Genomic DNA, 27972 nt, shown 5'->3' on the forward strand with positions numbered 1-27972 from the left:
CCACCAGTCTAGCTGTCCTGGCTGATGGGACAGAGAGAAGGCCATCCGAGGCTGATCTTGTTAAGCGGTCTGTCTGGTGTTGCTGGAGGCGCTCCTTAAGATAGGCTGGGCCGGAACCATATAGGGTTTTAAAGGTCAAAACCAACACCTTGAATTTGGCCCGGAAAACAACTGGTAACCAGTGCAACTCCTTCAGCACTGGAGTGATGTGATCTCGCTGGCGGCTGCCTTTAATCAGGCGAGCCGCCGCGTTCTGTACCAGCTGCAGTTTCCGAACCGTCTTCAAGGGTAACCCCACGTAGAGCGCATTACAGTAGTCTAAACGAGAGGAGACCAGGGCATGTACTACCGATGGGAGCAGATGGTCAGGAAGGTAGGGGCGCAGCCGCCATATCAGATGGAGTTGATACAGCGCTGTCCGGCTCACAGCTGACACCTGAGCCTCCATGGACAGCTGGGAGTCCAAAATGACCCCCAGGCTGCGGACCTGGTCTTTCAAGGGTAGCTGTACCCCATTCAACACCAGGTCAACATCCCCCAGCCTCCTCTTGTCTCCCACCAAAAGTACCTCAGTCTTGTCAGGGTTGAGCTTCAGCTTATTCCTCCCCATCCAGCCACTCACCGTCTCCAGACATTTGGACAGGGATTCTACGGCCAACCTTGGTGAAGATTTGAATGAGAGGTAGAGCTGAGTGTCATCCGCATATTGATGACACTGCACCCCAAATGTATGTCTTAAAATAAAAACTTATTACTGCAGTTATTCTTTAAAACAATTTATTAAAGAATGACTAATGACACTTATAGCTATCTTATGAAAAAAGGGCACTGATGTTAATAGCCATTATTTCTATAAAAATTCAATCTTCAAACCATAGGTTTAAAAAGGCCATAGTTCACAAACTGAGAAAGAAATCCAAATAACAGAATATTTATAATACACCATGGCCGTCACATAAAGCTTTTCCAAACAGCAATTTCCTTGGGGAGTTTCAGAAAGCAGCAACTTTGGTTTCAAGATCCAACATACAGAAGTCTGCATGAAGGAACCTGCAAGCTTTAGTATGTATGCCATGTAGGCTCAAAGCTACTTCATGGTACTAAAGCTGAATACAGTAAATACAATAGTACTATCATTCTGTGCTAAACCCTGCCCTCAATTCAGCAACCAGAAGAAAATAATTTATTGTAATCGGAAATCACAAAGATGTTTCTGTCAAACATATTTCATTTCAGTAGTTTATCTGATCCCAAAACTTCCTTTTTCCTAGACTTTGTAATTTTGTCATGAAATGCAAGAAGTATAAAGGAGACATGCAGTGTTAAAGGGAAGTAAGCACATAGGAATGCTATCAAGGGAAGGGAGTGTGTAGTGATCAGAAGTCCATTTGGAGGTATGCTTTCTGAGGACCAAAGTAGACATTATTCTAAATATGTGGTTGCCAAAAGGGTAGTCACACCTCTCAAGTCCCTCCCCCATCCCTCTATAATATCTAATATAACTTATTCCGTATCATGCTGTCAACATTCCTCTTTTCTCACTGTGATGTTATACCATAAGTATTACCATACTAGAAGATAGTGAGGAGGAGGAACTGGACACATAGCTGCTTTTTGGGGGACAATGGTGTGTTTATAGTTGGGGAAGGTAGATTTTAGGCTTATGGTATTTACTTTGGTTTTCAGTAGAACCCTGAGGCCCAACAATGGGAGCCAGGTGCAAAATAGTGGTTGAGGAAGACACAGAATTACAGAACAAGGTACCTCTGAGCACATGCTGAGCCTAGCAAACCAGAATTGGAGCTTGCACACAAATAATTTCACACACAAAGCTACTCCTGATTTCCCCCAAGTTTTCTTGATTTCAGCAGCCTAATTTGGGAAGGAAAAGGGCCTTTTTGTTGTCACTGTTGATAAACCAGTGAGTTGGAAACCCTTTCTGATATACTGCAATCATCTACCAGTAGATCCCAATCTAACTTCTGACCACCTCTAGTTTAGAGCAATGTCTACTTTGGCCCTACAGATTCTAACCCATCAGACTCCAGAAAGCTGAATTCTGCATCTCACTCCATGCATGCAGTTATGTAGTTGCCTGGGATTCCTGAGTCTAGTTATCGGAAACAAAAACCTTGCAATAACGGATTTAAATTATTTCATTATAATGCATAATTATATCTATGGATTTTGTGATGTGATTTTAAAAAAACAGCCCCAACAGTTTGGAAACTGCTCAGCTTGGATACATATATCCTTTTAAGTTATATCTCTCTCTAAACATTTTGCTTTGCTTGAAGCTTATTTCCTTCCAGCCATGATTTTTAAATACTGTAGTGCATTATGAGCAGCATCATTGTGGGCATTGCCCCAAGAGATTCCAGTCCCATGGCAAACTGTGATTGGATTGGTTGAAAGTTCTGCAAGACATTGGAATTGTCCATTGACACTCAGTTCCTCTGAAATTACAAACAGATGTTGATCTATGTCATATTGTTATCTATTAGGAAACAGTAATTATGCATATTCTCTTTTCCAAATATTGTGAATTAGCAAATGGACCAAGCTTCACGTGGGTGGGAATATTCTTTATGTTCATAAAACAAAGACTGCAAGCAAACCTACACAGCTGTCAAGTTGGACACATTGTGCCTGCCCTGTCTAGGAGAAGCCATGCCTGTCAGCACCCCCATGGTGCAGTGCACCCCATGGCCTCTTGAGGGAGAGGTCTTCCCACTTCACTCCCCTGGGACGGCGGGCGGGGGGGCAGCTGCTCCACAGCAGGAGAGAGGGAACAGGCATATAACTGATACTTGGCCAACTAAACAGCCCTTAGTTTGATACAGCAAAGCCTCCAAGCATACCTCCGCAGCTCTCGGAGAGTTGGATATATTGTGCCTGTCCTGCCAGGGAAGCCACAGCCACGGCCCCTGCCAGGTGCACCTCTGTACCGTGTTAAGGGAGGAGTCTATCAATTCCATTCCTGGGTGGGGGCTGCCCCACAGCAGGGAGGAGAAGCAGGCCTTTAACTGTGTCCCTCAACCTGCTAATCTCCCCTGGGTTCAAATGTTATGGACCAAAAAGGTATGTGCTAGTCAGGGAAGTTGAAGATGTACTGCAGGCTTCAACCAGATGGACAATTTAAATTAACTGATATGTTTTAAGAACAAGATAACCCCAAGGTGTACTCCCCTTGTGTGTCTAGGTTTCACATTCTTGGAGCTATGGTAGTGGCAGACAGACACACATCCTCTTTACTTAAGTCGGCAAACCACTGGGGTTGTTGCCCTGATCTAGAGTAAGTTAGTTGTACTTGGTTTCCACTGAAATCAATGGGATTTACATCATGACCTTATAGTGGGACCTAATTGCAATTAACTTAGATTGCAATCCTATTCATACTCACTAGGAAATAAGGCCCATTGAACTCCATGGGTCTTGCTTCTGAGTAGACTTGCATAGGATTGAACAGTTAGTCTGGATCCAAGTCAGGACTTCAATACTTTTTATAGTTCTGCATACAGCTGAATACAAGGATTAGAACAGCTCCGTGATCATAGTAATTCTCTCCAGAGCTTCTAGTTTGCAGTGAGTAGATCAGGTCCATCATTCATTTAGTCTGGTGTCTCTAAATTCTTGTTCAGGAACTATTTTGTCAAAGCACTGTAGCAAAACAGCAGATTCACCGTGATGTATCCCTGAAAACTGAGCATACTGTAATTCTGCACTATCATTCACTTTTCTATACATATTGCATCTTTTAACCAATTTTAATGTGCTGAAAGCTAATTGTAGAATTGTGCAGAAAGTAGGTTCTGTCATTGCTATTAACACTAAGTTCATGCTAAAGATGGAAGAAAGTGGTAATTCCATAATTCCCACTTTTTTTGGTACACTTAATCTGGAACTGTTGGCTCTGTCTGGCCAGCGCTGGGAGAAAACATACTGAGGAAGAGGATGTGTCTCACCCACTGCAGGAGTTCTTACCTATATCCAAGTATGTTGTATTAAAACCTTGCTCTTCTGCAATTTCTCCAAGAAGCTGGACATAATCTGTATTGGGAATACTGAGGGGACTTCTCTTCAACAAAGCAATTTTTTCTCCATTGGAGTTCCTTAAGGTATCCCATGTACATCTCAAATTATGACTTTGTTCATTTCCCTGAAACAAATTAAGAGGTTTTAGATTCTTATACCTTCATTTGCACTTGGTAAGTTATCCCACACCTTTAATGCGGTGTCAACAATCTTCTCTACTCCTTGCCCCCATACCTTGATAATCTATTAGACACATCTCAAGCCATCATATCCTCTGCCCAATTTAATGATCCTACTTTGCTTATATTTCTCTCTCATAATTGTGTATCAGCTAGTTGGCATTCAGCCAATACCAATTTTCCCTTTACTCAGCATGGGTATTCTCAAAATCTTTAGAATGAACCTTCCTCTTCTGCTGTATTCACTCTTAAGAAGCAGCCAAGATCTGGCAAAATTCAGCCTGCAGAAGGCTAACTGGCCCACCCGTCATCACTGGAGCTCCTTCCCTCTCCCTCTGCTGTCATATGGGAAACCCAGAGATGGTTTGAAGGCAACAGTGCTACGTGCTGTTTATAACTTCTGGGTGACAGTGGAATGTGGGAAATAGGGGAAGGAAAGGGGCTCTTTTAGGGTGAGCTGGGGGTAGGGGGGAGGCGATAGTGGATGCTGCAGCAGCAAAGGTATTCTGGTAGGTTGGTGGGCTCTACTGAGGAAGCGGACAGATGCTCCAAAGAGCTATTTCCAGGAACTTGTCTGCCAGAAAATCTAAAGCCTGAATTATAAAGCACACAGGCCACAGGTAAAGCCCTTACTTGTATAGGCATTCCACATGCTCCTAGTCCTCTTTAAATGCACTTACCACATGTGCTGGCCTCTTAGCTTCAAGTAGTGCACCTGCCTGGGCCATCAGTGGCTGGCATGTTAAATGATACATGCTTGAACACATTAAGATGGGCAAGAGCTTTTCCCATGGCCTGTGTCCTGTATAACGCGTAGCTGCTAACTAAAGAAGAGTGATGTTCCGCTGTTCCAGAGTTGTTTAAAATTTGCTTTAACGTTGCCTCTCCCAGTATCCCCATGATCTATAACTTTCAATTTAGGTGGGTTTTTTTCCTGTAACAGTGTTATTTTTAATATGACACAACTGCCAGTCAAAACCTACACTTTCATCTACAGTTGCCAGCTTTTTTACTGGCTGTACTACTGTGGCATTAGCAACAGCCTGACAAGCAGAAATTAAGCAAATGAAGCTTACCCCATCACTTTAGCTCTATACTAAATTTCTGCATTTAAGGTTGCTGATGAGAAAAGTACATTAATAAATGTTGCCAACCCTAGTTCATCCCAGATTCCTAGTAAAGGTCTACAAGTGCTGTATGAGCCCAGTACTTTGGGGAAAAAACTTACAGCCATTTCTAGTAAGCAAACAATTCCTCATTGCTATTAGGACACAGTTTGGAGCTCTCTTGCTCCTGCCATGAAGCAACTCCAGGATTGTGAAGTTTCAATTGATTAGACACCCCCTCCCCCCGGCCAAAAACCCCCTCTTACTTTTTCAGAGAAGTAACAGTGAATAAAACAGCATAAAGCAGAAGTTCCTCAAGTGATGGCTGTGAGACTTAGTGGACCTGCATCTGGGTTGTGTGAAAATGAACCCAGCTTCTTCCAGCACATGAAGAAGGAAACATTACAAACTTCCTCCACCACTGTAAGTAGAGAGGCCAGATGCAAGAGAGCACAGGGCTCCTGCACTTTTAGCTTGCCATGTAAGCTAAACCCACTGAAATTCTCTCTTGTACATAACTATTAAAGGGGCAGAACGCCTATCTTCGTTTGCATCTGGCCACCCTAAGTGTAAAGCAGATTTCTGCATTGATAGTGAGTGGATCACTGGGATTTCTTAGAAGATATAAGAACCTCATCCTTATCACTTAATTCTTGGGTGAGGAAATCTGTGTTCTTCCAGTTTTCAGAGAGGAAGTGGTTCTTAGGCAACTGCAAAAGTATGGCATTAATGTATCTGAACACATGTTAGATTTCAGAGGCAGGTGTGTAGCCCAATTCAGTGCTTGGGCTACACACCTGCCTCTGTTCAATTCAGAACTAAGTACCATGACATTCAATGGAAAGTATTCCCAAGTAATTGCACATAAGACTGCATCCTATTAGAAAAGGTAGGGTAGGTGGAAGACAACTTGTGAATACATGAAGAAAAATGGGAGGTGACATGTAACTGTTGAGCCAGCCAGGGCACAAGTTCCACTTTCTCTATGTACTTTTTCTATAAGGGAGGTATTAATGAAAATGAATAAAAAATCCTTTTTGTTATGTTTGAATGACTAAGCAGTTTCCATGAAATGTAATTAATTACTTACTAAAGAAATAGCAATACTATCTCCAGAAAAATTGTGGAATTTATCAAGTAATTTCTCAGCAGCATTTCGTTTGGCTAATTTTTTAGAAGTCCCCATCCCTGCATAATGAAACAAGAGCAAGAATTATTCAAATAAATGAAAACTCAAATTGGGATACACTCATACAAAAGCAAAAAAATATTAAAACAGAGAAGCCATATTGGGATACATTCCTACAAGGCAACCAGGCTCCTGAGTCAAACACTAAGCCTCAAATTCTCAGCCTCTACATCTTCTACTGCAGTCACTGATTGGAAACTCTCTCCTTTATGTTTTGTTCTGATTAACTTCTGCAATAAACACAGATGTTTAGCTATTAACCTGGGAGCTTCCCTCTAGCCATTGCCAGGTCAGAGTTTGTCCCATCACACCTGAAGAAGGGTAAGGAGGCACAGAGATGTGGAATGTATAAAGGGGAGAGGGATGCTGAAAGCAGACCTGAATGCAGGACCTAATTTGAACCAGGCTGAGTAGACGTCGAGATCTTGGCTGAGCCACAAAGTGATCTAAGAGAGAAGTCTCACTTGGGTCAAAGGGACAGCCGTTGTGCTACTGCTGGAAGGATATACAGCACGGATGAGGAAGGTGTGGCCCTCCTGATGTTGGACTGCAACTCCTGACATCCCTCTCCATTGGCTTGGGCTGATGGGAGTTGAAGTCTAACAACAGCTTTCTCCCCTCTGAAGCTTGTGTAACTTATCCAAGCAGCAAGGGAGGTCAAAATGGAATAAGGTAGGCATGCAAAGACCTCCATTTCCCATAACAGCCTCATAGGCTCATAGGGTTGGAAGGGGACTATTGTTCTAACTGTGTGCATACATGTGCGCATGGGGGGGGGGGGGGAATCAAGCTGTGCATTTGAACAGAGAAGTATTGTACCCTAAGTGTTCTTTTGATACATCCTATTTTACAGATTTGCTAAAAAATAACACAAATACTACATTTTAAAAAAATATACAACTCTGACTTGTATATAATGGTTTATTTACTAAATTGACTTTCAAGTTAAAGAACCATCAGCAGCTTACACAGAATTATATAAAACACAATGAAGATGTATCAAAAATAGAAACATCAATAAATTTTTATGGATTATTAATCCTTTGGCTAAATTCAAGCTATGCTAGATTTTGTAGTGAAAAAAAATAAATATGCACCTGTTTCCACAAATGTTTCTATTCTACAAGTCATAGTAAACTCTCTCTTATGAGGTGGCCCTGTCTCCTGTGCCAGTGAATACTCTGGAAGTCTCCAACCTTTCTGAATAGCCAGCTCCTAGATAAAAAAGAAGACAGGGTAGATGTTTGGTCTGACCACAACAAAACAGTCTCATATCCATTTAGTAATCATCAACACCACCAGTTGATGATTACACATTTGTTAATCATAATTATTTTTAAAATGCCACGGTAACTTGAATAGCAAAACTCTCATGTAGAAATATTTATACTTGAAAGCAGGGTAAAAAAATAACGTCTGAGTTTCAGACCTACTGGTTTCATCTTTGCTAGTGGTAAAACATAATCATGTCTTTTTACTAGCTTTGCAAAATGAGACACAAGTACAGTATTTTAAAGCTGTCAAATATGATACAGACAGTCGTTTTGGTCAGTGCCATCTTTCAGAAATAGCTACTAGTTTTTATAATCATAAAATAATAAAATAATCAACAACTTTATTTATTTTGGGTTAAATCCAAAATGTGCCTCCACAGACGGAAGGGCTCCTTCGTCAAGGGAAGACTTTTGATCCAGTGGAGGCATCTTTCTGGTGGAATGGAGGAAAAATTAGTTTTTGTCAATTCCTTCCTCCCCGCTGCTGCCCCCTGAAAATCTGCTCCTGAGGGTTGAGACTGTCCAGACCAGATGGGGGGGAGGTGCTGGGGGCTCCAAGAGGAGGAGGAAACCACCTCTCCCCCTTCTTTCTGCCAGATTTCTGAGTAAAACCCTGCTCAGAGCCTGCTACCTCTGGTAGAAAGAAATGCTGGATCCAACCCTATATCTTTTTTAAAAAAAGAACGCCCCAAAGCCTCTATGGTTTTAGGGGTTTACTCTTAAGTATTTTGTGAGGTATAATTAGCCATTTTAAGATAAGAAGCGTATCTTGCAAGACTTATCTTCCATAAAGTTTCTGTCTTCAACACTTATTGGGACAGGGGGGATCCTTTCACAGAAAGATGGCCTTCCATTTCTGATTCTTACAGAGGAAAGTAGATGTGAATAATGATATTCCTTATAACAGGATTTTCCAATGTGTGATACTGGGTTCCCTGGAGAAAGGCTGGTGTACATGAAGGAGGGAACCTGTAGTTACTTGGTCTTTCCAAAGCAAAGCAACTCAAATATGTTTGAAATGGAAAAGACACAGAGATAGATACAAGGAGAGGCCTTAAGTTGACCATGACTGGTAGACAGAGTTCACCCTAATATGACAGTAGATGTGTTCTTCTTAATAATATTTACTTCTTGCCTAAAAGTAAGTAGATGCTGCACACACAAAAAGTTAAACAAGAAAGACACCCTGCTGGAAAGCTTACAATCTAATCAGTTAATAATACAGTGACAGGAGACCCTTAAAGGCTGGAAGTGATCTAATCAGCTGGATTTCATTGTAGATGCATGTGCTTGCATCTACATGAGTATGGTGGCGGAAACTAAAAGAGGCTTTGCAAAGCAAGCTAGGAAACCCTGATTTAGAACAATGCAAACAAATCAATGCATTGCCGGCAACTTTTACACTTAACAACATCAAGGTTCAGGTCTATAAAGTACCTGCTGGAGCACAGTCTTTGCAAACACTGGACTGTACGCTCAGCTTTTTAAAAAAATATGAAAAAAATATGAAGCAGTTTTTATTAAGCTGGCATTTTCAGTTATTACATGGGCATCCTGTAGAACAAATGTTGCATCTGCACTACATCCTGCCCTCTTTTGGAGGCCTGCATGCCTTGTTCCCTAGCTGTTGATTTTTATTAAATTAGGCACTGTGTCAAACAGCTGATCCTAAAGAGAAGTAGGGCCAAAGTCTTGCCTATAACATGAAGGAAAAGGGAGCCCCACAGTCAGATCTCTCCCCTATTCCATTACCTTCACTAAAATCTAAGGCTGCAATCGTGTCCACGCTTGGGACTTAACAGCACAATCCAATACATGTTTACCTGAAACAAATCACACTTATGTTCAATGGGACTTATTCCCAGTCAGGTATGGAAAGGATTGCAGCTTTACAGCAACTGAACACAGCTGGATTTACTTCTGAATAAACATGCTTAAGTAAAATTACATGGCTAGGAATCAAAGAATTCTGTGTTCACACTTATGCATGCAATACACTAGGGCTTCTCTACTTTTTCTCCCATCTGTAGTTCCAGAGAATTCTTCCAAAAGCCCTCAAATTTCAGGGTCAAATGTGATGTGATGTGTGAGTTCCATGATCAGAATTCCCAGTATCTTCTCCTTTTACAAAAAATAACTACACAAACCCCATCTGGATCAAGACTGCAGAGGGGTTAACCTTTCCATCTCACCATTTTCCTGCTGAAAATCCCAACCCTGAAGCTGCTATTTTCCTTGACTGGAAAAATGTATGGGCACACAGGGCTATACCCATACGTTTTCCAATCAGGGGAAATAGCAACTGGGGCGGGGGGAAAGGGTTTTCAACAGGAAAATTGCATGGGAAAAGATTTAACCACCCCCACCCCCAACACACATGCCACAGTCCCGATCCAGAGCAGGGCCTCCAACAGCTGCCTTTTGTAAAAGAAAAAGAAGTTAGACATTCCAGTCATGGAACTCCCACATCACATATAATGTGATCCTCAGATGCAACTTCTCGTGTGGCATGGAGTTATGCTTTATTTAACTATTTGTTTAAAAACATTTATATCTTGCCTTTCTGTTTAATTGAGAAATGCTTAAGTCAACTAACAAAAAATATGGTTAAGTTAATCAGATAATGTCAGTGTGCATAGCTCTCAGGAATAAGAAAGTCTTTACACAGGTTGCAGCTGCGAGGGGAGGAGACACAACCCACCCACGCACCTGCATGCAAAAGCTTCCCATACAGCTCTCTGGATCTCCATCCAGGACAAACCCGACAGGACTTCTAAGAATAGAGCACTTCACAAAGCCGTAACAGTAGCCCAATGAAAACATTCCATTGCAGTGATGTGAGAACAAGTCTTGCTCTCGCTGGTCAAGATTCCATGGCCACTTTTCATGTTATCTACCACAGAGAAAGGGTCGCTGTTGACCTGCGCACACAGGTATGTGTATGAGAAATCCTGACCAATGTATCAACTGTTTCCTCTCCTTTCTCTTCACAATTTGTAATCACTATACTTGGCTTTATGTCGCTTACTCTACATTCTTTCCTGAGTGGTGACATGAACTGTCTTCTCCTTTCTCATCAGTGCTACCTGTTCTTGACTGCCTGTGTTGCTTTCTGTCATCAGAAAATAAGAAGGAAAAACATGTTTGTACATATGGCTCTAAAACTGATATGTAATTCAATATAAAACAACTTTAACCTCTAAAAGCAAAAACAAGACAAAACTGAAATGCCATTGTAACTTACCTGCAATGACCCTATAGGATTGGCCTGGTTCTGAGCTTGATTGAAAGGTTCAGGAATTAAGTGGTCTGGCATAGAAATACTAAAATGAACACAGTAAACTTAACATTGGCAGTTTAGAAATAATTTCAGGCATCATTCCACTCATAAATCAGCATCCAATCCCAAATAATACTAAATTTTAACATAAGACTACCCCACAGATTAAGAAACTACCTCCGTCTAAAAGATCTCTAAAAGATTAAGGAACTACCTCAGTCTAAAAGATCTCTAAAAGATAGCTTACGGTGCAATCCTATGCATGTTTAGACCAAAAAAAGCCCTGCAACTCCCAGCATTCCCCAGCCAGCATTACTATGGCTCGCTGGGGGATACTGGGAGTTGTAGGACTTTTTTCAGTCTAAACATGCATACGATTGCACCCTTACATGCTTTTCTACATCAGAGTGACTATATATGTATAGCCAGAGAAGTTTCTCTCCCCCCACCCCCACAATGGCAGTTTCCTGTGCTGCCTCAGAGACTGCTTTCGAAACTCAAGGAGTTTAAGCAACAAGGTGACATCTATTGCAACCATAGATATTTGAAAATTGTATATTACTGTTATTTGCCATCAATGAAGACAGAAAACTACAAAACTATTCTTAAGAACATGAATGAAAAGTAGCAGAAAGTGGCTATCTTTATACTGAAAATATTTACCTGCACTCTGCTCATGTTTGCTTGAGCACAGAGTATAAGCCTCTGCACAATTTGGATCCCTCAAAAAGGGACTCGGGCAGGCAGAGGACTGAGACATTGGGGCAGGGCTTCTATGCACACCCACATCTCCTCCCCATTTAGCCCTCCCATGAGCAGATTGAATGCCTGCATAGGGCTGTTGAGTGACCAAACTCACCAAATATTAGAATTGCCTTTCAAAATGTTCAGTGCAGCTTCTGCAGCTCTATGTTTTGCAACTTTCTTGCTGGGGCCCTCTCCTGAATTAATAAAAAGGAAAGCAAAAATATTTGTGTATGTGTTTTTAATGGAGAATAAGAAATGGAAAAGCTACCTTACATTTGGTATTCTTAACATTTGAAAGTTTGGGTTTTTGTTTCAGGATAATTAAGTCTTGCAGGTTTAAAGGCTGTGATCCTATATATGCTGACTTCTAAGTCATCTTCCAAAATATTAAAAAATGAAATCACTATTCCCACCTTAAACAGACCAGTCCAGACTATTTGTCTAAGAAAGTGAAATGACCAATCTTAATATGTTTTGCCAGTTCACACAAGCCCTATGGAAGGAAAATGGGGCTTGTCCATACAGCATTTTGTCGTTCTGATCCTAAAGAAGTAGCCCTGAATATTTTTTAATACTGCAATTGTAAGATTGTAGTTGGGCAGCCTATCCCTATCCATCAGCTTCTCTGTTCTCAGACTGTATGAAGATATAGCACAACTAAAGTGGATACCTTAAAAAGAGGGGTGCAATGGACCTAACTGCTCCTTCCCAAACATGCCTCCAGCTCATGCCCCAAGGCCAATCCTTATCCCTCACTCACACTGATAGTAGCAGTAGAAATAAAGGACTCCTAAGGCAGGAAAAGGGGGATTAGCTTCTACCCACTTTCTCACCTGAAAGCACTTCTTCCCAGCCACTGAGACAGTTGCTGCAGTGTAAACTATGGGCAGGGCTGGGCGTGGAGAGGGTTTCAGCCTCTCTCCTGCAAACCAGTGCCAGTGGCACTCACTTCAGTAAGGGACCTCAGGGTGGGGGAAATACTCTTCCCCACTATACTTTAACAGGGCCGCTTCTGCACTCCCTCATTTCCAACACACCCCAACCATCAAAATGCTCATTTCCTTATCAGGCATTATGTTTAATCATCATGTTTTTAAGGATAAAAGCCCATGAAGAATGTCATGGAGAGGGATGGGATCAGGGACAATACACTTCGGTATTAGCTTGTGTGAGGGGGATGAATGGGCTCTAGGGTTAGAACTGGGAAAAAGGAATTTGGGTTCTAGGGTTAGGATGGGGGGATTAGAATGAAGGAGGGAAGGACAGGTTCTGGGTTTAGGATAGAGGGAGGATGTAGGTAAGAGCAGTTAGGTTAGGATCTGGGGGGAAGCTTTGAGCTCTGGAGTTAGGCTCATGGGGGGGCTAACAAGGAGGAGGGAGACAAACATTTGGACTCTGGGATTAGGAGAGAAGAGAACAGAAGGGCTTAGGTCTGTGGGGAAGTATTCTCATCTATTCCACTGCCTCAGCTGCTGTTTGGGAGGAAGTCTCTCTAGCAAGGGAGGAATGAGCTCTCAAGAAAGTGAGGAGAAAGAACTGGGCTAAAGGAGTGCTCATCCTCCAAGTCAAATCCTCCCCAAAAGCCTTTAAATGGCAAAGCATCTGCCCTCCTTGCAGATTAAAGAAGCTGGTTAGGGGATTGGCCTTGGATGACACAGGTTTCCAGACCAATTGCCTCTTCCAGTCTAGCACACTTCCTCCAAGCCCAATTCACCACCACTACCAGGAAGATCCTTTAAACTGCATAGGGAATTGCCTCCCTCATAGATTAAAGGATCATGCCGGTTCCCCCACAAGCACTCTCACATTAAGGCCCACTTGCTTCCCTTCATCCCAACTTGCTGGGGGGGGGGCTATTCCCCCCTTCAACAATAGAATTTTCCAGCATACTATTGGGGGGGGGGTCCTCCCCATTGGCAGGGACCCAATTCTGCCCTGTAACACTGAACATTTTGGTCCTCAGCACAAACTCATGTTACCCAATTTAGTAAAAGAGTGATACACTAAACAAAATAAAAATAATTATTTCAAATGTTAAACATACATTACGTGCAGTTAAGAAATCAAAGGCATAAATCATATCAAAATGCACCATTGTTACAAACCTGTTGCAGTTATGTCACCCATGGTGACTTTATAGGTGAAGACTGGCATATGTACTTGTCCCTCAGCTTTTTCGAATTCATACACAGGATTGAGGTTAGCCTTTGTGCCATATTCATGTAACAGCTGAATTGGTGTTTTCCCTGGTTTGGCGGCAATAATTTCCTCCAAGCTGTTCATAAACAATAATTTAATATTTGAGAAAAAAGTTAAGACTTAAGAGAGGGTTCAATTTTTGCTTTTGAAAATATCATGCTGTATTTTTCATTCATGAAACTCACTAAGTAGAACCCAGATAAAGTTAAGGACACTTCTGCAGTTGTACTTCAACTCATAAGAATGAGTAACCAATGGAAGAATTACATGGATAATACAAGCAGCAGAGATGTGAAGTCCACGCTTTGGATACAACACCAAGAGCATGAGAAGAGGAAGCACAGTGATTTTTGCTTCTTCTGTGGTGCTTAGCTGTAACATGGAAAGCCATTGTTAGATCAGTTAAATGGAACTAACAACACAGTGATGTTTGCCTAGCAGCCTATACAGGGAACTAGAAGTCGCCAGATTTTAGGAGCGGCCTGCCCACTTGCCTTGAATAAGTGCAATTCTTCGTAATTTCATATTTTCTCTTGCAGGCCTATTTATAAAACACAAAGCTCCAACCATTGCACACTTCTCTTGCTCATTCTCAACTATAGCATAATTTGGTGGGCTGGGGGCCAAAATTAGACAAGATCTTGAAGATCTGTCATCAGATCTCCTGTCTCTTTACATTTTTGTAAAAAGCATGGAGGAAGGAGGCAGAATCTAGGTAAGAACTGTGGCAGTGAGAAATTTAACCCTTCCGCCCATGTCATTTTCCTGGTGAAAAATCCCCCCTTCAGAAACTGCTATTTGCTCCATTAGAGAAAACCTACAGGAACCACATATACCCCAAACCTGAGAAGGAGTTACTTATTTTGATTGGGAAAACAGCATAAGAGGGAAAGAATTAATCCAGTCCTAATATTCTCTCGCCCATGGTTGCTTTCACAAAAATTAACCAGACAAGAGATCTGATCACAGATCTCCAATGTCTTGTCTGCTTTCCCTCCCCGCCACCCCATCCCCGGGTGACTACCTATAAAGAGAAGTCATTATACATTTTCAGGTTGCGCAAAGATTCATGCAGAACTATGTGCTATCTGAAAAGTAATACTACTATGTAGTTGTACTGCACTGTTAACATGAAAGCAGAGAAAGAGCGTGAGAAAAAAAAGTTTTCTCAAAGCACGTTGCTGAGGATGAGAATGCAAAAAAAAAAAAAAACAAGCTTCAGAGAAGGGAGAGGAAATTTTGCTTAGGGAAAAAAATGAAACTGGAAGAACTAGTTGGATAAGAAAGCATGTCGGGTCCAGTGCTGTGTGTACCGTACAAGCAAAGAGTACAAACTTAACACTCAAAAGATGTGCAAATTCTTAAATGGACCAAAGCCCTCAGTGGGTAGATATGTGGAGGACAGGAGGTAGTCGGTCCGGATTACTTAGAATTCGAGGTCAACACTTCATGCGTGTGATGAAGTGGGCATAAGAATACATTTGTTCGCCTTCAAGGTGCCACAAGACTCTGCTGCTTTTGCTGCCACAGCCTGCTTACTACCCGGCGACCACCCTGGGAATTAATTCACGGCGCAGTCGTGGGCATGTTTACTGGGAAGCAAGTCTCCCCGCTGAGCCACGGGGAGCTGGGGCGAGATTTCTCTGTATTTATGGGTGGCACAGAACACCCAGACAGCTGGGTCAAGGCTACGAAGGGCAGCTCGCACACCGCGACGAATGTGTACCTCACATCCTCTACCTGCCTACTCGAAAGGAAGCCCCACGGAGTTCAACAGGGCTCGCTCGCTCCCTGGGAAGAGGCCGCGGGTCTGCAGCCGGAACTGCACACGCACGGCGCAGCGCCTATCGCGGCGGCAGGAGCCCGCGAGGCGACCAACGGGCCGCCTCCTGACCGACGGCCCCGCCCCGGCCCCGGCTCGCGGCGAGCGCTCCCGCGCGCCCCCGAACGTGGCGTGCGCGGATCGTTACTACCCACACTGCTCCGCGCCCGCCCTCTTTCCGCGCGCTCCCCTCCCGGCCCCTCGCGCGTCACCCGCCGGCCCACCTGACGGCCGTTGGTTTCGCCGCGGGGGAGTTTCGCTGCTCCGTGCCCGGGAACCCCTCTTGGGTCACCGGCGGGCAGGGGACAGGCTGCGGCTGAGCCAGGCTGTTCCCTGCCGCCGCCTCCATCTCTTCCTGGCCGGGAAGCAGCATCCTTCTCGCACGGCCCCTTTCGCGTGTCACGTGTGGTTCCGGGGGCCAGCTCGGGGCGGAGCCACGTGCCTTCTCCCTCCGGGCACGGCCTGGTGAGCCCGATGCCCGCCGCCGTGCCGTGCCAGGGGGAGCGCGGAGCGGGCCACGCCCGGAAGGAGCAGCTGCTGCCCTCTCCCTCTGGGACGGGGCAGGATTGGGCCCGCTGGCGGAGGGCGGAGGAAGATGCCGGCCCTCCACCCAAGCCAGGAACTGGCCCTGTGCGTGGGGTTGCTGTCCAGAAACCCGCCTGCCCCAGCCTTGTGCCTTGCAGACGTGCTTGTGTGTTTATTATTTTTATTTAGTACAGCCGTCAGCCGAAGCTCTCTGGGCGGTTTACAAAGATCAAAAACATTAAAAATACAATATACAAAATTTAGAAAGAAAAAAACATACAACAGACAGCGTACACAGAGACAACGTAGATCTAAAAACGACTTCGAGCAATCAGCCAAAGCATAAAACGAATCCAGGATCTATTACAATTCATCGAATGCTACCAAAGGCCAGGAAAAAGAGAAAACCACCAAACTATTGATGTCAGGGGAAAGGCGGCGTGGCCTTTTGTGGTACCCTGGAGTGCCGGACTGGGAATCCCAGAAGGGCGGATGTTGCCCCCCCCCGGGGGGGGGCTCTGCAACCTTCCTTAGAGTCAGAGGCTGATATCTCACCCCTCTTTCACAGAAGACAACAATGCACAAAGTTGCTGTTCTAAGATGGGTCTGTTCATGTCACGCATTTAGGACTGGCATTAGCATGCCAACGAAGAATTACTGTTTTTCCAGTGTGGAAAGACTGCATAAGAACAAAATTCCAGTGAATGAGGTTGAATTCTAACTCTCACCTGTATTCTACTGAAATAAATGGTTTTCACGGTCTCTTTAGAAACTCTAAGAACTAAACAAAAAAAAATCCCGCTGAAAGATGCGAGTTTTTCTAAGTCATGTGAAATAGATGTAGAAACTAGGATGGTACTACAGAAAGGTACTGCCCTAATACATGTGAACATTGCCCGATCTGTTTACTTGGTTAATTTATTATTAATTAGTTTGAACATAGCAAGACGATGAAAGGGAGTTCGTGAATAATAGACTGCAGAAGCTGGATGAGTAAAACAATTCCAGTGCTTCCTTCCCAGATGAATGTAAGCTTTAAAACACAGTAAGGAATTTACACTGTATTAGTCAATTTAGAAATGTTAGAAGATTTTTAATATGGCTGTAAGGTTTGAAAACTGTAGTTGCTAACAGCTTTATTTTTTACTGTGTATACGTAATATGTTTGCTGCTGCTACCAAAAGTTTTGTTAAGCAGGTTGGTGATGGAGGTCGATTAGTTCCTGTTCGTAGCCTCAGTGAAGCCGATAAATATCAACCCCTCAGTCTTGTAATCAAGAAGAAAAGGTGTTTTCTTTGTAAAAGATCCAAATTTGTTTCAACACCATTCAGCCTAAAAGACATTCTTCAAGGAGAGAAAGAAATTTCAGCTGGTAAGTCGTTTTAAGTTCATCAGAGCTTATACAAATATCATTTGCTGATTTTCAGAGGTATAACTAAATGGAATAAATACAAAACAACATGCCATTTGACTGTATAAAAACAAGGGAAATTAATATGCTATAAACTGGAATTTAAAAAACAAACTTTACATACAGTAGAAGATTGGAGATTCATTGAGGAATACATTTTAGAAGTTTACAATATATTGAGTACTTGTCACTATTAAAATTTTTTGTTTTTTTTTGTTTTTGGCGTGTTTTGTTCTGTGTAAAAATAAATCTGTAACACTCGTGAGTTACTTGCAGCATGATCCTAAATATGTTTGTTTAGAAAGTGCCCCAGCAAATTCAATAGATCTAGACGTACTTCCTAGTAAGTATGCTAGGATTGCAGCCATAATATTCTAGGATAGCGCATCATACATTTTATTTCAACTTCTGTGAAACAATCACTGTCACATTTGGGTCAGATTACTGCATGACAAGGCCATTTCCATACCTGTCTGCTTCCTCCTTTTATGTGGGATATATAGCTTCCCTGAGTCATTATTTAATTTTAAATAAAATGGCAGTGGGATTCTTGAGGTTCTCCGAAAATGCATTACCCACATCAGTGCAGACACAGGGAACTGCTTGAAGAGAGTGCACTTCATAGGCCTTATACAACAACATCCTCCTGGCCATGGGTGTTGCATATGCAGCCTTATAAAACACTCAAGAACCTAAGGCTAACATTGCTTCTTCTTTTTAAGTACAAACGCAGTTTCTGGCAGTGTTTCTTTATGCAAAGGATCCATCCTAAGTTAGTCACACTTAACCAATGTAAATAGTTAGCCATAACTAACTTCCCATTTATTTCAATGGGACCCAAGTGTGACTTAGTGCAATCTTAAGCAAGTCTGCTCAGAAGTCCCATTCAGTTCAATGGATCTTACTCTGAGGTAAGTGAGTATAGGATTGCAGCCTAAACTTAGGTTGCATCCACCCAAATTATTTTATTTCCACATGGCATTGGCATTCTGAGATTATGTACAAATGTTTTATTACATTATTAATGGGATGTTATTTTGTTTCATGGGAAGGCAGCTCAATTGCCTGCAATTTCTGAGTCAACAGACATCATAACAATAAGTAACATATTTAATATTTTCTGCCATTGCAATTTACAAGTTCTGAACAGGGAAAAATTAATAGGATAGCTATCTCAGGCACAATCCTTTTCTTTGCTTAATTTGAAAGGACAGGTTTAGAAAGAGAGATAGTCAAATAAAGCACCTTTCTTAGTATGTTTCAGTTGTGATTGTTTAATTTGAAGGCTGCCAGAAGATTCAGACATGGGTTTTGGTTGTACACTTGGTCTGCCTCCTGTAATTTAAATATCTTACCTATTGCTTCCTTGTTTGTTCTGGAACCTTCTTGTCAAAATGTTTATTTCTAAACTGAGATTCCTAAAAATGTTATTGCCATTGGGTTGGATCTAGAATCTTGCCTCCCATGGGAGGCTTCCGATTGAGCAAAGGAATGCTGCTAGTGGAATGGAGACAAAGGTGATCTCTGATTTCCCTTTCCCCTGCAGTCCCCTGTGCCCCATCCAGATCTGCTCTGGAGGGTTAGAGAACTCTCCAGAACAGTGGTGGAGGTAGTGCTGGGTGCTGCAGAGGGAGAGGAGAATCAGCATAGATCACACACACACCTTCCACCAGTGGGAACATTCTGACTGGAACTCCATTCAGGCAATGCTCCCACTAGCAGAAAAGAAGCTGGATCCAACCCAGGGAAAACAAGTAGGATAAGCTTTGCAAGAGATGCCAAGGGGGCTGCCTTCCAATGATGGAACTCCCTGGCCAGGGAAACTTGCTGATGGCCATGCCTGAAGACCTAAACATCTTTTGAAAGTATTTTGTTTCATTTTTTGTTAACCTTTTCAGTGGTTATCTGCCCCAAGCCTTTATGATGCGGCAGGCTATAAAAATAAATAAAGAAGAGTGTTGCAGCTAGATCACATCAGAACGTCTACCTAGTTCTCTTTTATGTTATGCAAAATGAGCAAGACAGCATCTAAAGGAGTGTCTCCTCCCATATGTATCTGCTCGGATGCTTAGGTCTTCTACAGAGGCCCTCTTTTGGGTGCCCCCACCAAAGGACGTTATGCAGGTGGCTACAAGAGAGAGGGCCTTCTCAATTGTGGCGCCCCCTTTATGGAATGCCCTCTCCAAGGAGGCTCACCTAATGCCTACATTGTTATCTTTTTGGCACCAAGCAAAGACCTTTCTTTTCTTCCAGACCTTTTACAGTTTTAGAGTTAGAAATGTATTCCTGTGGTGTTGCTTTGTACCATATTGTAATTTTTATTCATTTACCTTTTTGAAATCTGCCTGGGGAACACTTGTTATTGGGCAGATTAAAAATATAATAAATAGTTTTGCACAAGGTAAACCACAAAGAAATTAAGGCTGCGATCCTTTGCACACATATCTAGGAATAATCCTCATTGAGCACAGTGGAACTTACTTCTGAATAGACATGCAGGCTATAAGAATAGAATCTGAACACAGAGTAGAACCGATCGGAATCAAATGGGTAAGCAATTTTACAAACCATGTTTTAGATTAATATTATATGTGAACATGAGGCTGTTTTTGGACTTCAGTAAGCAGTCTCTTTCCCTTAGGTATTTCGTCTTACCAGTTACTGAATTATGAAGACAAATCAGATGTAGCCCTCAATGGTAGACGAGGAAATCACATCATGAATTCTGCCGGGGTCAATATCGCTGGATCAGATTCCCTGGCAGTGAAGGCTTCATTTGGCATTGTAACTAAACATGAGGTTGAGGTACCAACATTACTCAGAGAACTAACTAGTAGGTTGGTATTACAGCTTTAATTATTTTGCTATTGCTTACCTACTTTACAGCTGCATTTTACAAATGAACTCTGAAACCCTATATCGATATTTTGCAAATGCAACATTGAGCTAGTTTTTAAGTAGTATAAACAGGACTAACATGAGACTGTGTTGATTTCCCCCTTTATTTTAGAAAAATGAATTTTGAGCACTGCCTTGTTCGTCAGTCACGAGAAAGTAAGAGAACAGTTCTCTGTGTGGTCATGGAGAGTATTCGAACAACACGGCAGTGTTCACTGTCTGTGCATGCTGGCATGAGAGGTGACACAATGAGGGTGAGTAAACGTGTTTAACAAAACTCATTAAGTACAGTAAATGTTTATCTGTGGGTTTAAGCACACCTGGCTCTATACTAGTTTGTTTCGTATGTGTGGTGAAAATAATCTTCTGCCCAGGGATTGGGGATTATTAAAGATAGGATTGGATCCAGATTTAAGCCGAAACAGCTATGCAGGCAAAAGTGGGCTTCCCTGCCCCTCCTTCTTATGGCAGCCCCTCCAGCCCCCTGAAAATGCTACATGAGAGTCAGGAGACCTTGCTGAATGGGACGAACTGTGGTCTGGGGGAGGGGTATCCTCCAAAATTGGGCAGAGGGACCTTCCACAAGCGGAGCCCTTCTTCTTGTGGAAGGTGGATCCAACCCACTGGAATTTACAAAAGAAACAGAAGCAATACTACTAAATTAATTCTAATGTAGTTGCTGTATTACCAAAAAGTCAGGAATGCAGAATATTTTCTTGGTCTAGTTTACATAGTTGAACTAATAAAAGAAGGTACACATAACTTCTTTTTCAGTGTACATAGATCTCTTCTACCAAACAAGGTTTTATTTAACTCAGAGGTTTGCATATTCTCACATCAATAGAAATTTGTCCAGTAAAAGATATCTATTCCAATTCATTGATATGTGGTGGGTGAGAGGTTCTGATGCATGCATGGAACTTCCCTGCTTTCTGTAGACATGAAGAGGACATCCCTGTGTTCTGTGTGGATGTGTTTACACCCATACTCTGCTACTGACCTTAACTCCTGTAAGCACTGAACTTCATTTTGTGCACACATTGGCTTGTGGATCACCTTTACCTGATTTGCATCTCAGTTTTGAAAGGCCTATTTAATAGTACTGTAAACTGAGATGTTCATTTTAATTTCATTAGAAGGTATTATTATTATTGTCATCATCATCAACAACAATGCTTCTCCACTGTCTGGTTTTGATATGAAAGTTACAAAGAATCATACTACATGTTGTATTTTCCAACTCTTATTTAGCTTAATCTGCATTTTTTATTCAAAATGCTTTCATTGTTAAGGTAGATGTTAATGCAATATCTTTCTTTTTAAAATAGTTCCATATTATTGATGACCACAATTACAAAGGACGTGACAAAGCTATTGTCTTTCCTGCACATACAACTATTGCATTTAGTGTATTTGAACTTTATATTCGCATGGATGGTAATTTTGGTAAGTAGTTGGCTTGTTTTGCAATCATAATTGCTACTATTATTAAAGTTGTTCTTTTTCTGATATCAGGACTGCACAGCCTGCAGCTCTATAAATATGATATACATGCTTCATAATATGCATGGAAGCAATCCTATTCACTTTATCAGGTCTTATATCCTTCCCCTACAGATACTTATAATTGTAGTGGGATGCACAGTAGCTTGCACCAACAGTTTCGCACTAGGCACCTAGATTGCTCCAGTTGCTTATAAAGTTGGAGAGGATGATTTTAAGACCAAAAGGGATGCTTGGGTGAGGGGAGCTGAACCCACTCCCCCACCTACTGTTCACTTTCTCATAGCCCCCCTCAAGCCCCCCCCGCCCTTCCCACCTGAGCAGACTTTGGGTATTGAAGCTTGACTGAGGAGAGAAGTACCTGAGGGAACAGACAGTAGGGAGGCAACTTGCAGAAAGTGGGGAGTTTAGCAACCCCCACTGGTGCATGTCTTTTGCTCTAAAAATTGGACAGCCCCTGTTTAAGATGTGATTGAGGCTGAAGGGTTTAAACAAATGTGTCTGCTACTGTTTTTATCTTTTGAGTCATAGCTACTGAAACATTCTGTTGGAGAGACGTGCGGAAAGTCCATTATGCCTTGTTGCCTGTCCATTGCAGATCCACTATACTGTTACTTCACATTTATTTAACTAACGTGCTAAGTAGTGCTTGAAATGCATTATATCAGATAGACAGGGTTGCACTAACTAGCTGGATCTGTACTAACTGAAAGACGTTAGGACAGATGTAGCTGGGACAGGAGATGTGCTGTCATATTTGCTCCAGCAAACTTTGTAAAATGATGCCATAGTTCCTATGGCATAGGAGAATGAAGTGTGAAACAAACTTTATTTAAACCTGTGCTGCTCTCAATACAACCAAGCTGCAATCCTGTGCACATGTACCTGGGAGATAAGAATTAATTAAAAGAAGTACCATTGTTCAGGCTGAAGTACATATGAAGTTCACTTATATAAACTGAAGTCTGGCACTCAGCAGTGCCAATAAGGATCAAGGCTGGATGTACCATTAAGCAAAGTGAATTGGCTGCCTGAGGCAGCTGATTTTGGGTGCCATGAAAATATAGCAAATTGTTATTTGATTTATTATCAGTGTATTTTTACTGCCAGGGAGGGGAGAGGTGCTTTTGAGATTTTCTGCCTCAGGTGCCAAAATAACTTGGCTGGCTTTGGGTACTATGCATCTTGAGTTGTTGGGGGAGGGGAGAGGAGAGCAGGTGGCATAATGTGTTTGGCCAGCTGCGATACATTTTGGTGCTTATGTGTATCTCTTGTTCAGGAGCCTTCCACATGACTGCTGGGTGCCAAAGATTTCATACCCCCATAACAGCCTTCCATGCATGTGGAGAGGGCAATCTGCACGATAAATCCGTTTCAGTGTTCAATCTTCTCTGCTGGGTTGGGACTAGAGTCAAATTAAAACAGTTTGGAATGAGAAAAAACTTAAAATTATTACAAATACATGACATAAGTTTGCCTTCATCACATGTTTTTCTCAGTTATCCGCTATGGTCCCTGAGATAGTAATGTGCAACTGTTGTGTTGCATGCAACTAGTAGACTAAGACTGTGGATGGGGACACACATATGTTCACATCTGCATTGCAAAACAGATGGGAATGTGGATATCTATCCATACTGAGTAGGCTGATGGGGATTCCATTGTGTGTGTGTGTGTGTGGGCGGGATTTGTATCACAGTTTGGATCTATTGGTTTCCAATACAGCGAAGGAATCTGCTTGGAAGTTTGCTTCCGAGTCCAAAGATCTCCCTTGCTGAAACAGCGTTTGTGATGTATCTTTTACTAACAAGTTTTAAATATAACTTTTTAAATTAAAATTGTAAAACACATTCATTAACTGTGTTTTGAAATTGTACTGCTTCTGAATATCAATCACTATTTCAATTATTCTCTGTGGGCGTTTTTCCAGAGCTCTGCGTCACTCCAGAATCAAAAGGAGGATTTGAAAAAGAGCCATCAAGATCATTCTCACTAACCAGATTAAAGAATCATCTGTTCCATAGAAGTATGATGTTTCATATTTATATGAATTACACTAATTAATTTGACTGGTGATTTATTTATGATTGTTGTGGAAGGTCAGGCTTAAAAGCACAGAGAAAAATTATTATTTTGCATCAGCAATGACAATATGGCTGTTAGCAGTCTAATTAAAATAATTGCAGAGATTTCAAAATATGCGGGGTGCAGAAATGTTTAATTATAATGAACATAATGATGTTGCTTAATATAAAAATATGTCACATTTTAATTGGTTTTAATTGTACTGTAAGGTTATATTTAGTAGGCTAGGAAGATATTTTGTAATGCACACCAATAACATATTATTCTTATAATATGGCCCTATTACAATATTTTAAGTCTAACCTGCTTCAGTCCCTGTTGTCCCTGCTGTTAAACTGGCTTAATCCAGTTCTGCAGTGCATATGTGTATGAAAGAAGTTTTATATATGTTTATTCCAAGCTGGATGAGGAACTGTGCCTGGAAATATATTAATAGCCCCAATCAGAATATTGGTGATAGTGCTGAACTGCTGTTTCGGAGGAGAACTGGGTGGCTTGGTCTAGTCCACATCCACTCCCCGTTCCCTGCCAAGCAGCTGATTAGCACAAGTTCTGCTTTCTGATTGGGGATGTGCATGTATTTGCATGGATGGTTCCTTGTCCAGGTAGGGATATTTGCACAATTGAATCAAGGCCTTAAGTTACAGTAGGGGCTTCCATTTCATTTCGGGTAACAGTTGGTACATTACTTGAAGACACTTCCCCTGTTATCTTGTATAGATCATGTTATACAAGTAGTTGGTTTGTTACTACTGAATGATTCTAAGGTTAAACATCTCCAGATTACTAGAGGATTTTCATATTGAATTTTTCATAGTTGGTTGGATCCAGACTTGGTCATATTTAGAGTAGACCTGTTCATTTCAATGGGTTTACTCTAAATATGACTACATCTGGATCCAACCCAATATAAACAGAGGAAACATATGGCTTATTTTCAAAGCATTATGATCTTTATAATTAATATAAAATGTGAACAAGCCCTAAATAGTTTCTTTACAAGTTCACAACCTGGAATAAGAGTATCAATGATCAGGATTTTCTTGAAGTGAAGATTCTGAGAATTTCTAATGAATAAAGAAGTGCACTAAAATTGCCAGATGCTTATTTGTACATTACAATATGATGTATGAATTCTTACTTGATAGAAAACAAAAAGTAAAACACTTTATTATTTTTGTGTGCTAAAAGATAATGAAACCCTCCTATGTTAAGCAAGAAAAATAATATTAGCAGTTTGTGCAGTTACAAATACTTATTAACTTGTTAAATCCTAATGATTACTGTAGATTCTAGACTGAAAGAGAAATTCATATTTCTTTCAGTGAGTGACCAATATACTATGTCATTAGAATTTAGCAATCTTTCTTCTTTGTTTGTCCCTGTGTGTTTGTGTGTTGTTGTTTTTTTCAGACAAAAGGGTAATGGATATCATTGCTCACTCAGATAATTACTTAGATGACCTTTTTGCAGACTACTATGAAAAAGCTGCAAGCATGACTGACATCTCCACAAGCTATTTCCGAGATGGGGCTCATGTACGAGTGAATCTACTTAATAACAATATTCCCAAAGGTCCTTGTTCCCTGTGCGGAATGGGGAGTTCCAGAAGGGAAACAGTCTATGGTTGTCTTGAGTGTTCTTTTAATGGACAAACATTTGTACGATTACATGCTGTGCCTTGTTTTGACCTGTGGCACAAGAGAGTGAAGTAAAATTTTATCTAAATGCCTATGGGTTGGATCCAGATTAAGTGAGTTGCATTTAGTTTCCTTTTAACTCTATGAACATTGCTAAGCATGGGCCCTCAGCCCCACATCTATTTCACAGGCCCTCAGATCTGTTCCCCAGAACCTTAAGTGTCCATTGGTGCCAATAGACTTTTTTTCCAGCTTAATTGTCATGATGGGGCAATTTTCAAAGAGGATTGCTGCTAGGAAGTGAAGACTCAACCCTTGCCCCCCCCCCCACATGCTGCAATGCACGTGCACACACGCGTGCACCCCCCCCCCCAGAGGCATGGCAATTAAGCTTAGAAAAAATACTTCCATTGATTCCAGTTACACTCTTTTCTAAGCTTAATTGCTATGCGGGAGGGATTTCCAGAGGATCACACCCTGCATGCTATGGCCTCCCAAAATCCCCCCACCACATGGTAATTAAGCTGAGAAAAATAACATATTTCATTGATGCCAATAGCAGCATTTTTCTTACACTTACTTAACTGCATGGAGTTAGGGCAGTTTTTCTCCAGAGACAGAAAAGGGGGAGAGGAATCTTCCTTGCCTCCTTTCATCTACCTCCTGTGCCCCACTATCCAGCCCTCATTCCTTCCACCCCCCACCCAGCATTTTGAACCGCCACTGCTCTTCTGGACAGAATTGTGCACTGTTTTAATTTATGGAGATGCTGATGGCTGTTGAATGAGATGATTAATTGAAGGGAAATGTATTAAATGTTGAAGCAGGATCGGGGTGGGAATTGGGACATAAATTGGAAGTGACCCCCCTGATTTACTCTTGGCTTTCTTTTGGATCAGTGCTCTGAAAAAAATTCAAAATTCAATTTTGATGGAAAATTTGCCATTTTTAGGGGTGCTGAGTGAAAAAGAGAAAAGGCTTGTGAAAAAATCTACCAGCTACTCTGTTTTGAATTTTTTTTCCACACCATTGCAAATTAACTGTAATTGGAAGAACTACTGATTTGGGGTGATCTGGGGTGGGGTGCAAATTAATGGAAGAATTTATTTTATTTCAGATGATTTGGCTGAGAAAATTGGCTGGCTTTGCCTTCTGTGAAATTTAAATAAAGCCTAAAATATCCCTCTCCGAATTTGCATATACAGGTATCAGTTAGCATATGCAAGCTTTATTCAGATTTGCATCCTATGTACGTGCGCCCCAAATCTTTTAAGTGCCTAGTAATGCCTTACATATAACTTTCACACTGATTTAAATGGGACCCAAGTACAATTAATTTAGTCTTGATCCAATCCTATACGTATATTTTGGTGTGATTGTGCCATAGAATGTCTTGTAAGTGTTGACTGCAAAAGTATAAAACATGGAGCCACAAATGCTTTTATCCTCTTTCATGTTTTTAAAGCAATGTTTTCTTCTATACTTCACACTATACCAATTTTAAAATATCTTCATAGAATCACCTGCAAAATTTGTTGTGTTCTTGGATAATTCTTTTTAACTGCATAATGAAAAATAAGTAACATACATACTTTTGAATTAGAATCTGGAAACAGCATTTTTTAAATTCTAAAAATGTCTAAATTGATGTATAGAAGTTATTTGTATATTTTTAGGAGTAATTTGGAAACATTTGCTTTTGTCTAAAGAAAAGAATATATTTTACCTTAACTACATCACAGAAACACAGTAAGAAAATACATGAATTATTTATTAATGGTATAAATATTTAATTGAAGTATCAGATTAAGAACATGTTTGTGTTTGCTCTGGTTAAAGATACATTTAAACAGAAATAAAGGCTAGATGTTAGTATGACATAAATGTTTCAGTTTAAATTTGCCAATATCTCACTACTTACATCTTTCTCCCATTTAGTCCATGTTTATCATTAATACAGTGCAAGTTCCGTTTGTTTTTAAAATGTTAAGACTTCCCATTTTTAATGCCTTTTGATGTATTTGAAAATAATATTTTTTGTAATAAAGATATACCATTTTGAAAAAAGAGTAACTCCCC

The 27972-nt window shown here is 41.3% G+C and overlaps 2 protein-coding genes across 5 annotated transcripts; one reads left to right on the forward strand and one right to left on the reverse strand.

The window, feature by feature from the left end:
- Positions 1–1295: 1295 nt before the first annotated feature.
- PRKRA (protein activator of interferon induced protein kinase EIF2AK2) lies at positions 1296–16232 on the reverse strand. Of its 3 annotated transcripts, XR_014784983.1 has the most exons (9): positions 16056–16232; positions 13916–14085; positions 11923–12004; positions 11028–11106; positions 7607–7724; positions 6411–6508; positions 3985–4159; positions 3404–3660; positions 1296–2456 (listed from the first exon to the last, which is right to left on the reverse strand). XR_014784983.1 is itself a non-coding variant. In XM_084814692.1 (8 exons), exons 1-8 carry the CDS (start codon positions 16202–16204, stop codon positions 2299–2301), a joined length of 1029 nt encoding a protein of 342 aa, XP_084670818.1. In that variant the 5' UTR covers positions 16205–16232; the 3' UTR covers positions 1296–2298. The 3 variants fall into 3 exon arrangements, 1 of the variants encoding a protein (XP_084670818.1); XM_084814692.1 differs by lacking the exon at positions 3404–3660; XR_014784982.1 differs by having other exon boundaries at positions 2367–2456; positions 3404–4159.
- Positions 16233–16580: 348 nt separating this feature from the next.
- PJVK (pejvakin) lies at positions 16581–27955 on the forward strand. Of its 2 annotated transcripts, XM_084814679.1 has the most exons (7): positions 17646–17728; positions 20217–20317; positions 20409–20604; positions 20778–20919; positions 21994–22111; positions 24099–24194; positions 25667–27955. In XM_084814679.1, the coding sequence occupies exons 2-7, from the start codon at positions 20314–20316 to the stop codon at positions 25966–25968; spliced, it is 858 nt and encodes a 285-aa protein (XP_084670805.1). In that variant the 5' UTR covers positions 17646–17728; positions 20217–20313; the 3' UTR covers positions 25969–27955. The 2 variants fall into 2 exon arrangements, with proteins under 2 accessions (XP_084670796.1, XP_084670805.1); XM_084814670.1 differs by lacking the exon at positions 20217–20317 and having other exon boundaries at positions 16581–17728.
- Positions 27956–27972: the final 17 nt, after the last annotated feature.

The sequence above is a fragment of the Heloderma suspectum genome, chromosome 1 (assembly GCF_057233095.1).
Source record: "Heloderma suspectum isolate Gila_16-S chromosome 1, 16-S_ref, whole genome shotgun sequence".
NCBI lineage: Eukaryota > Metazoa > Chordata > Lepidosauria > Squamata > Helodermatidae > Heloderma > Heloderma suspectum.

Coding starts and splice junctions, on each gene's coding strand:
- PRKRA (XM_084814692.1), bottom strand. CDS start 16,204: ATGCTGCTTCCCGGCCAGGAAGAGATGGAGGCGGCGGCAGGGAACAGC. Junction 14,086..16,055: donor GCGAAACCAACGGCCGTCAG/GTGGGCCGGCGG, acceptor GTTTATGAACAG/CTTGGAGGAAATTATTGCCG. Junction 2,457..3,984: donor TACAACATACTTGGATATAG/GTAAGAACTCCT, acceptor TTGTAATTTCAG/AGGAACTGAGTGTCAATGGA.
- PJVK (XM_084814670.1), top strand. CDS start 17,518: ATGTTTGCTGCTGCTACCAAAAGTTTTGTTAAGCAGGTTGGTGATGGA. Junction 20,920..21,993: donor TGAGAGGTGACACAATGAGG/GTGAGTAAACGT, acceptor TTTTTAAAATAG/TTCCATATTATTGATGACCA. Junction 24,195..25,666: donor GAATCATCTGTTCCATAGAA/GTATGATGTTTC, acceptor TGTTTTTTTCAG/ACAAAAGGGTAATGGATATC.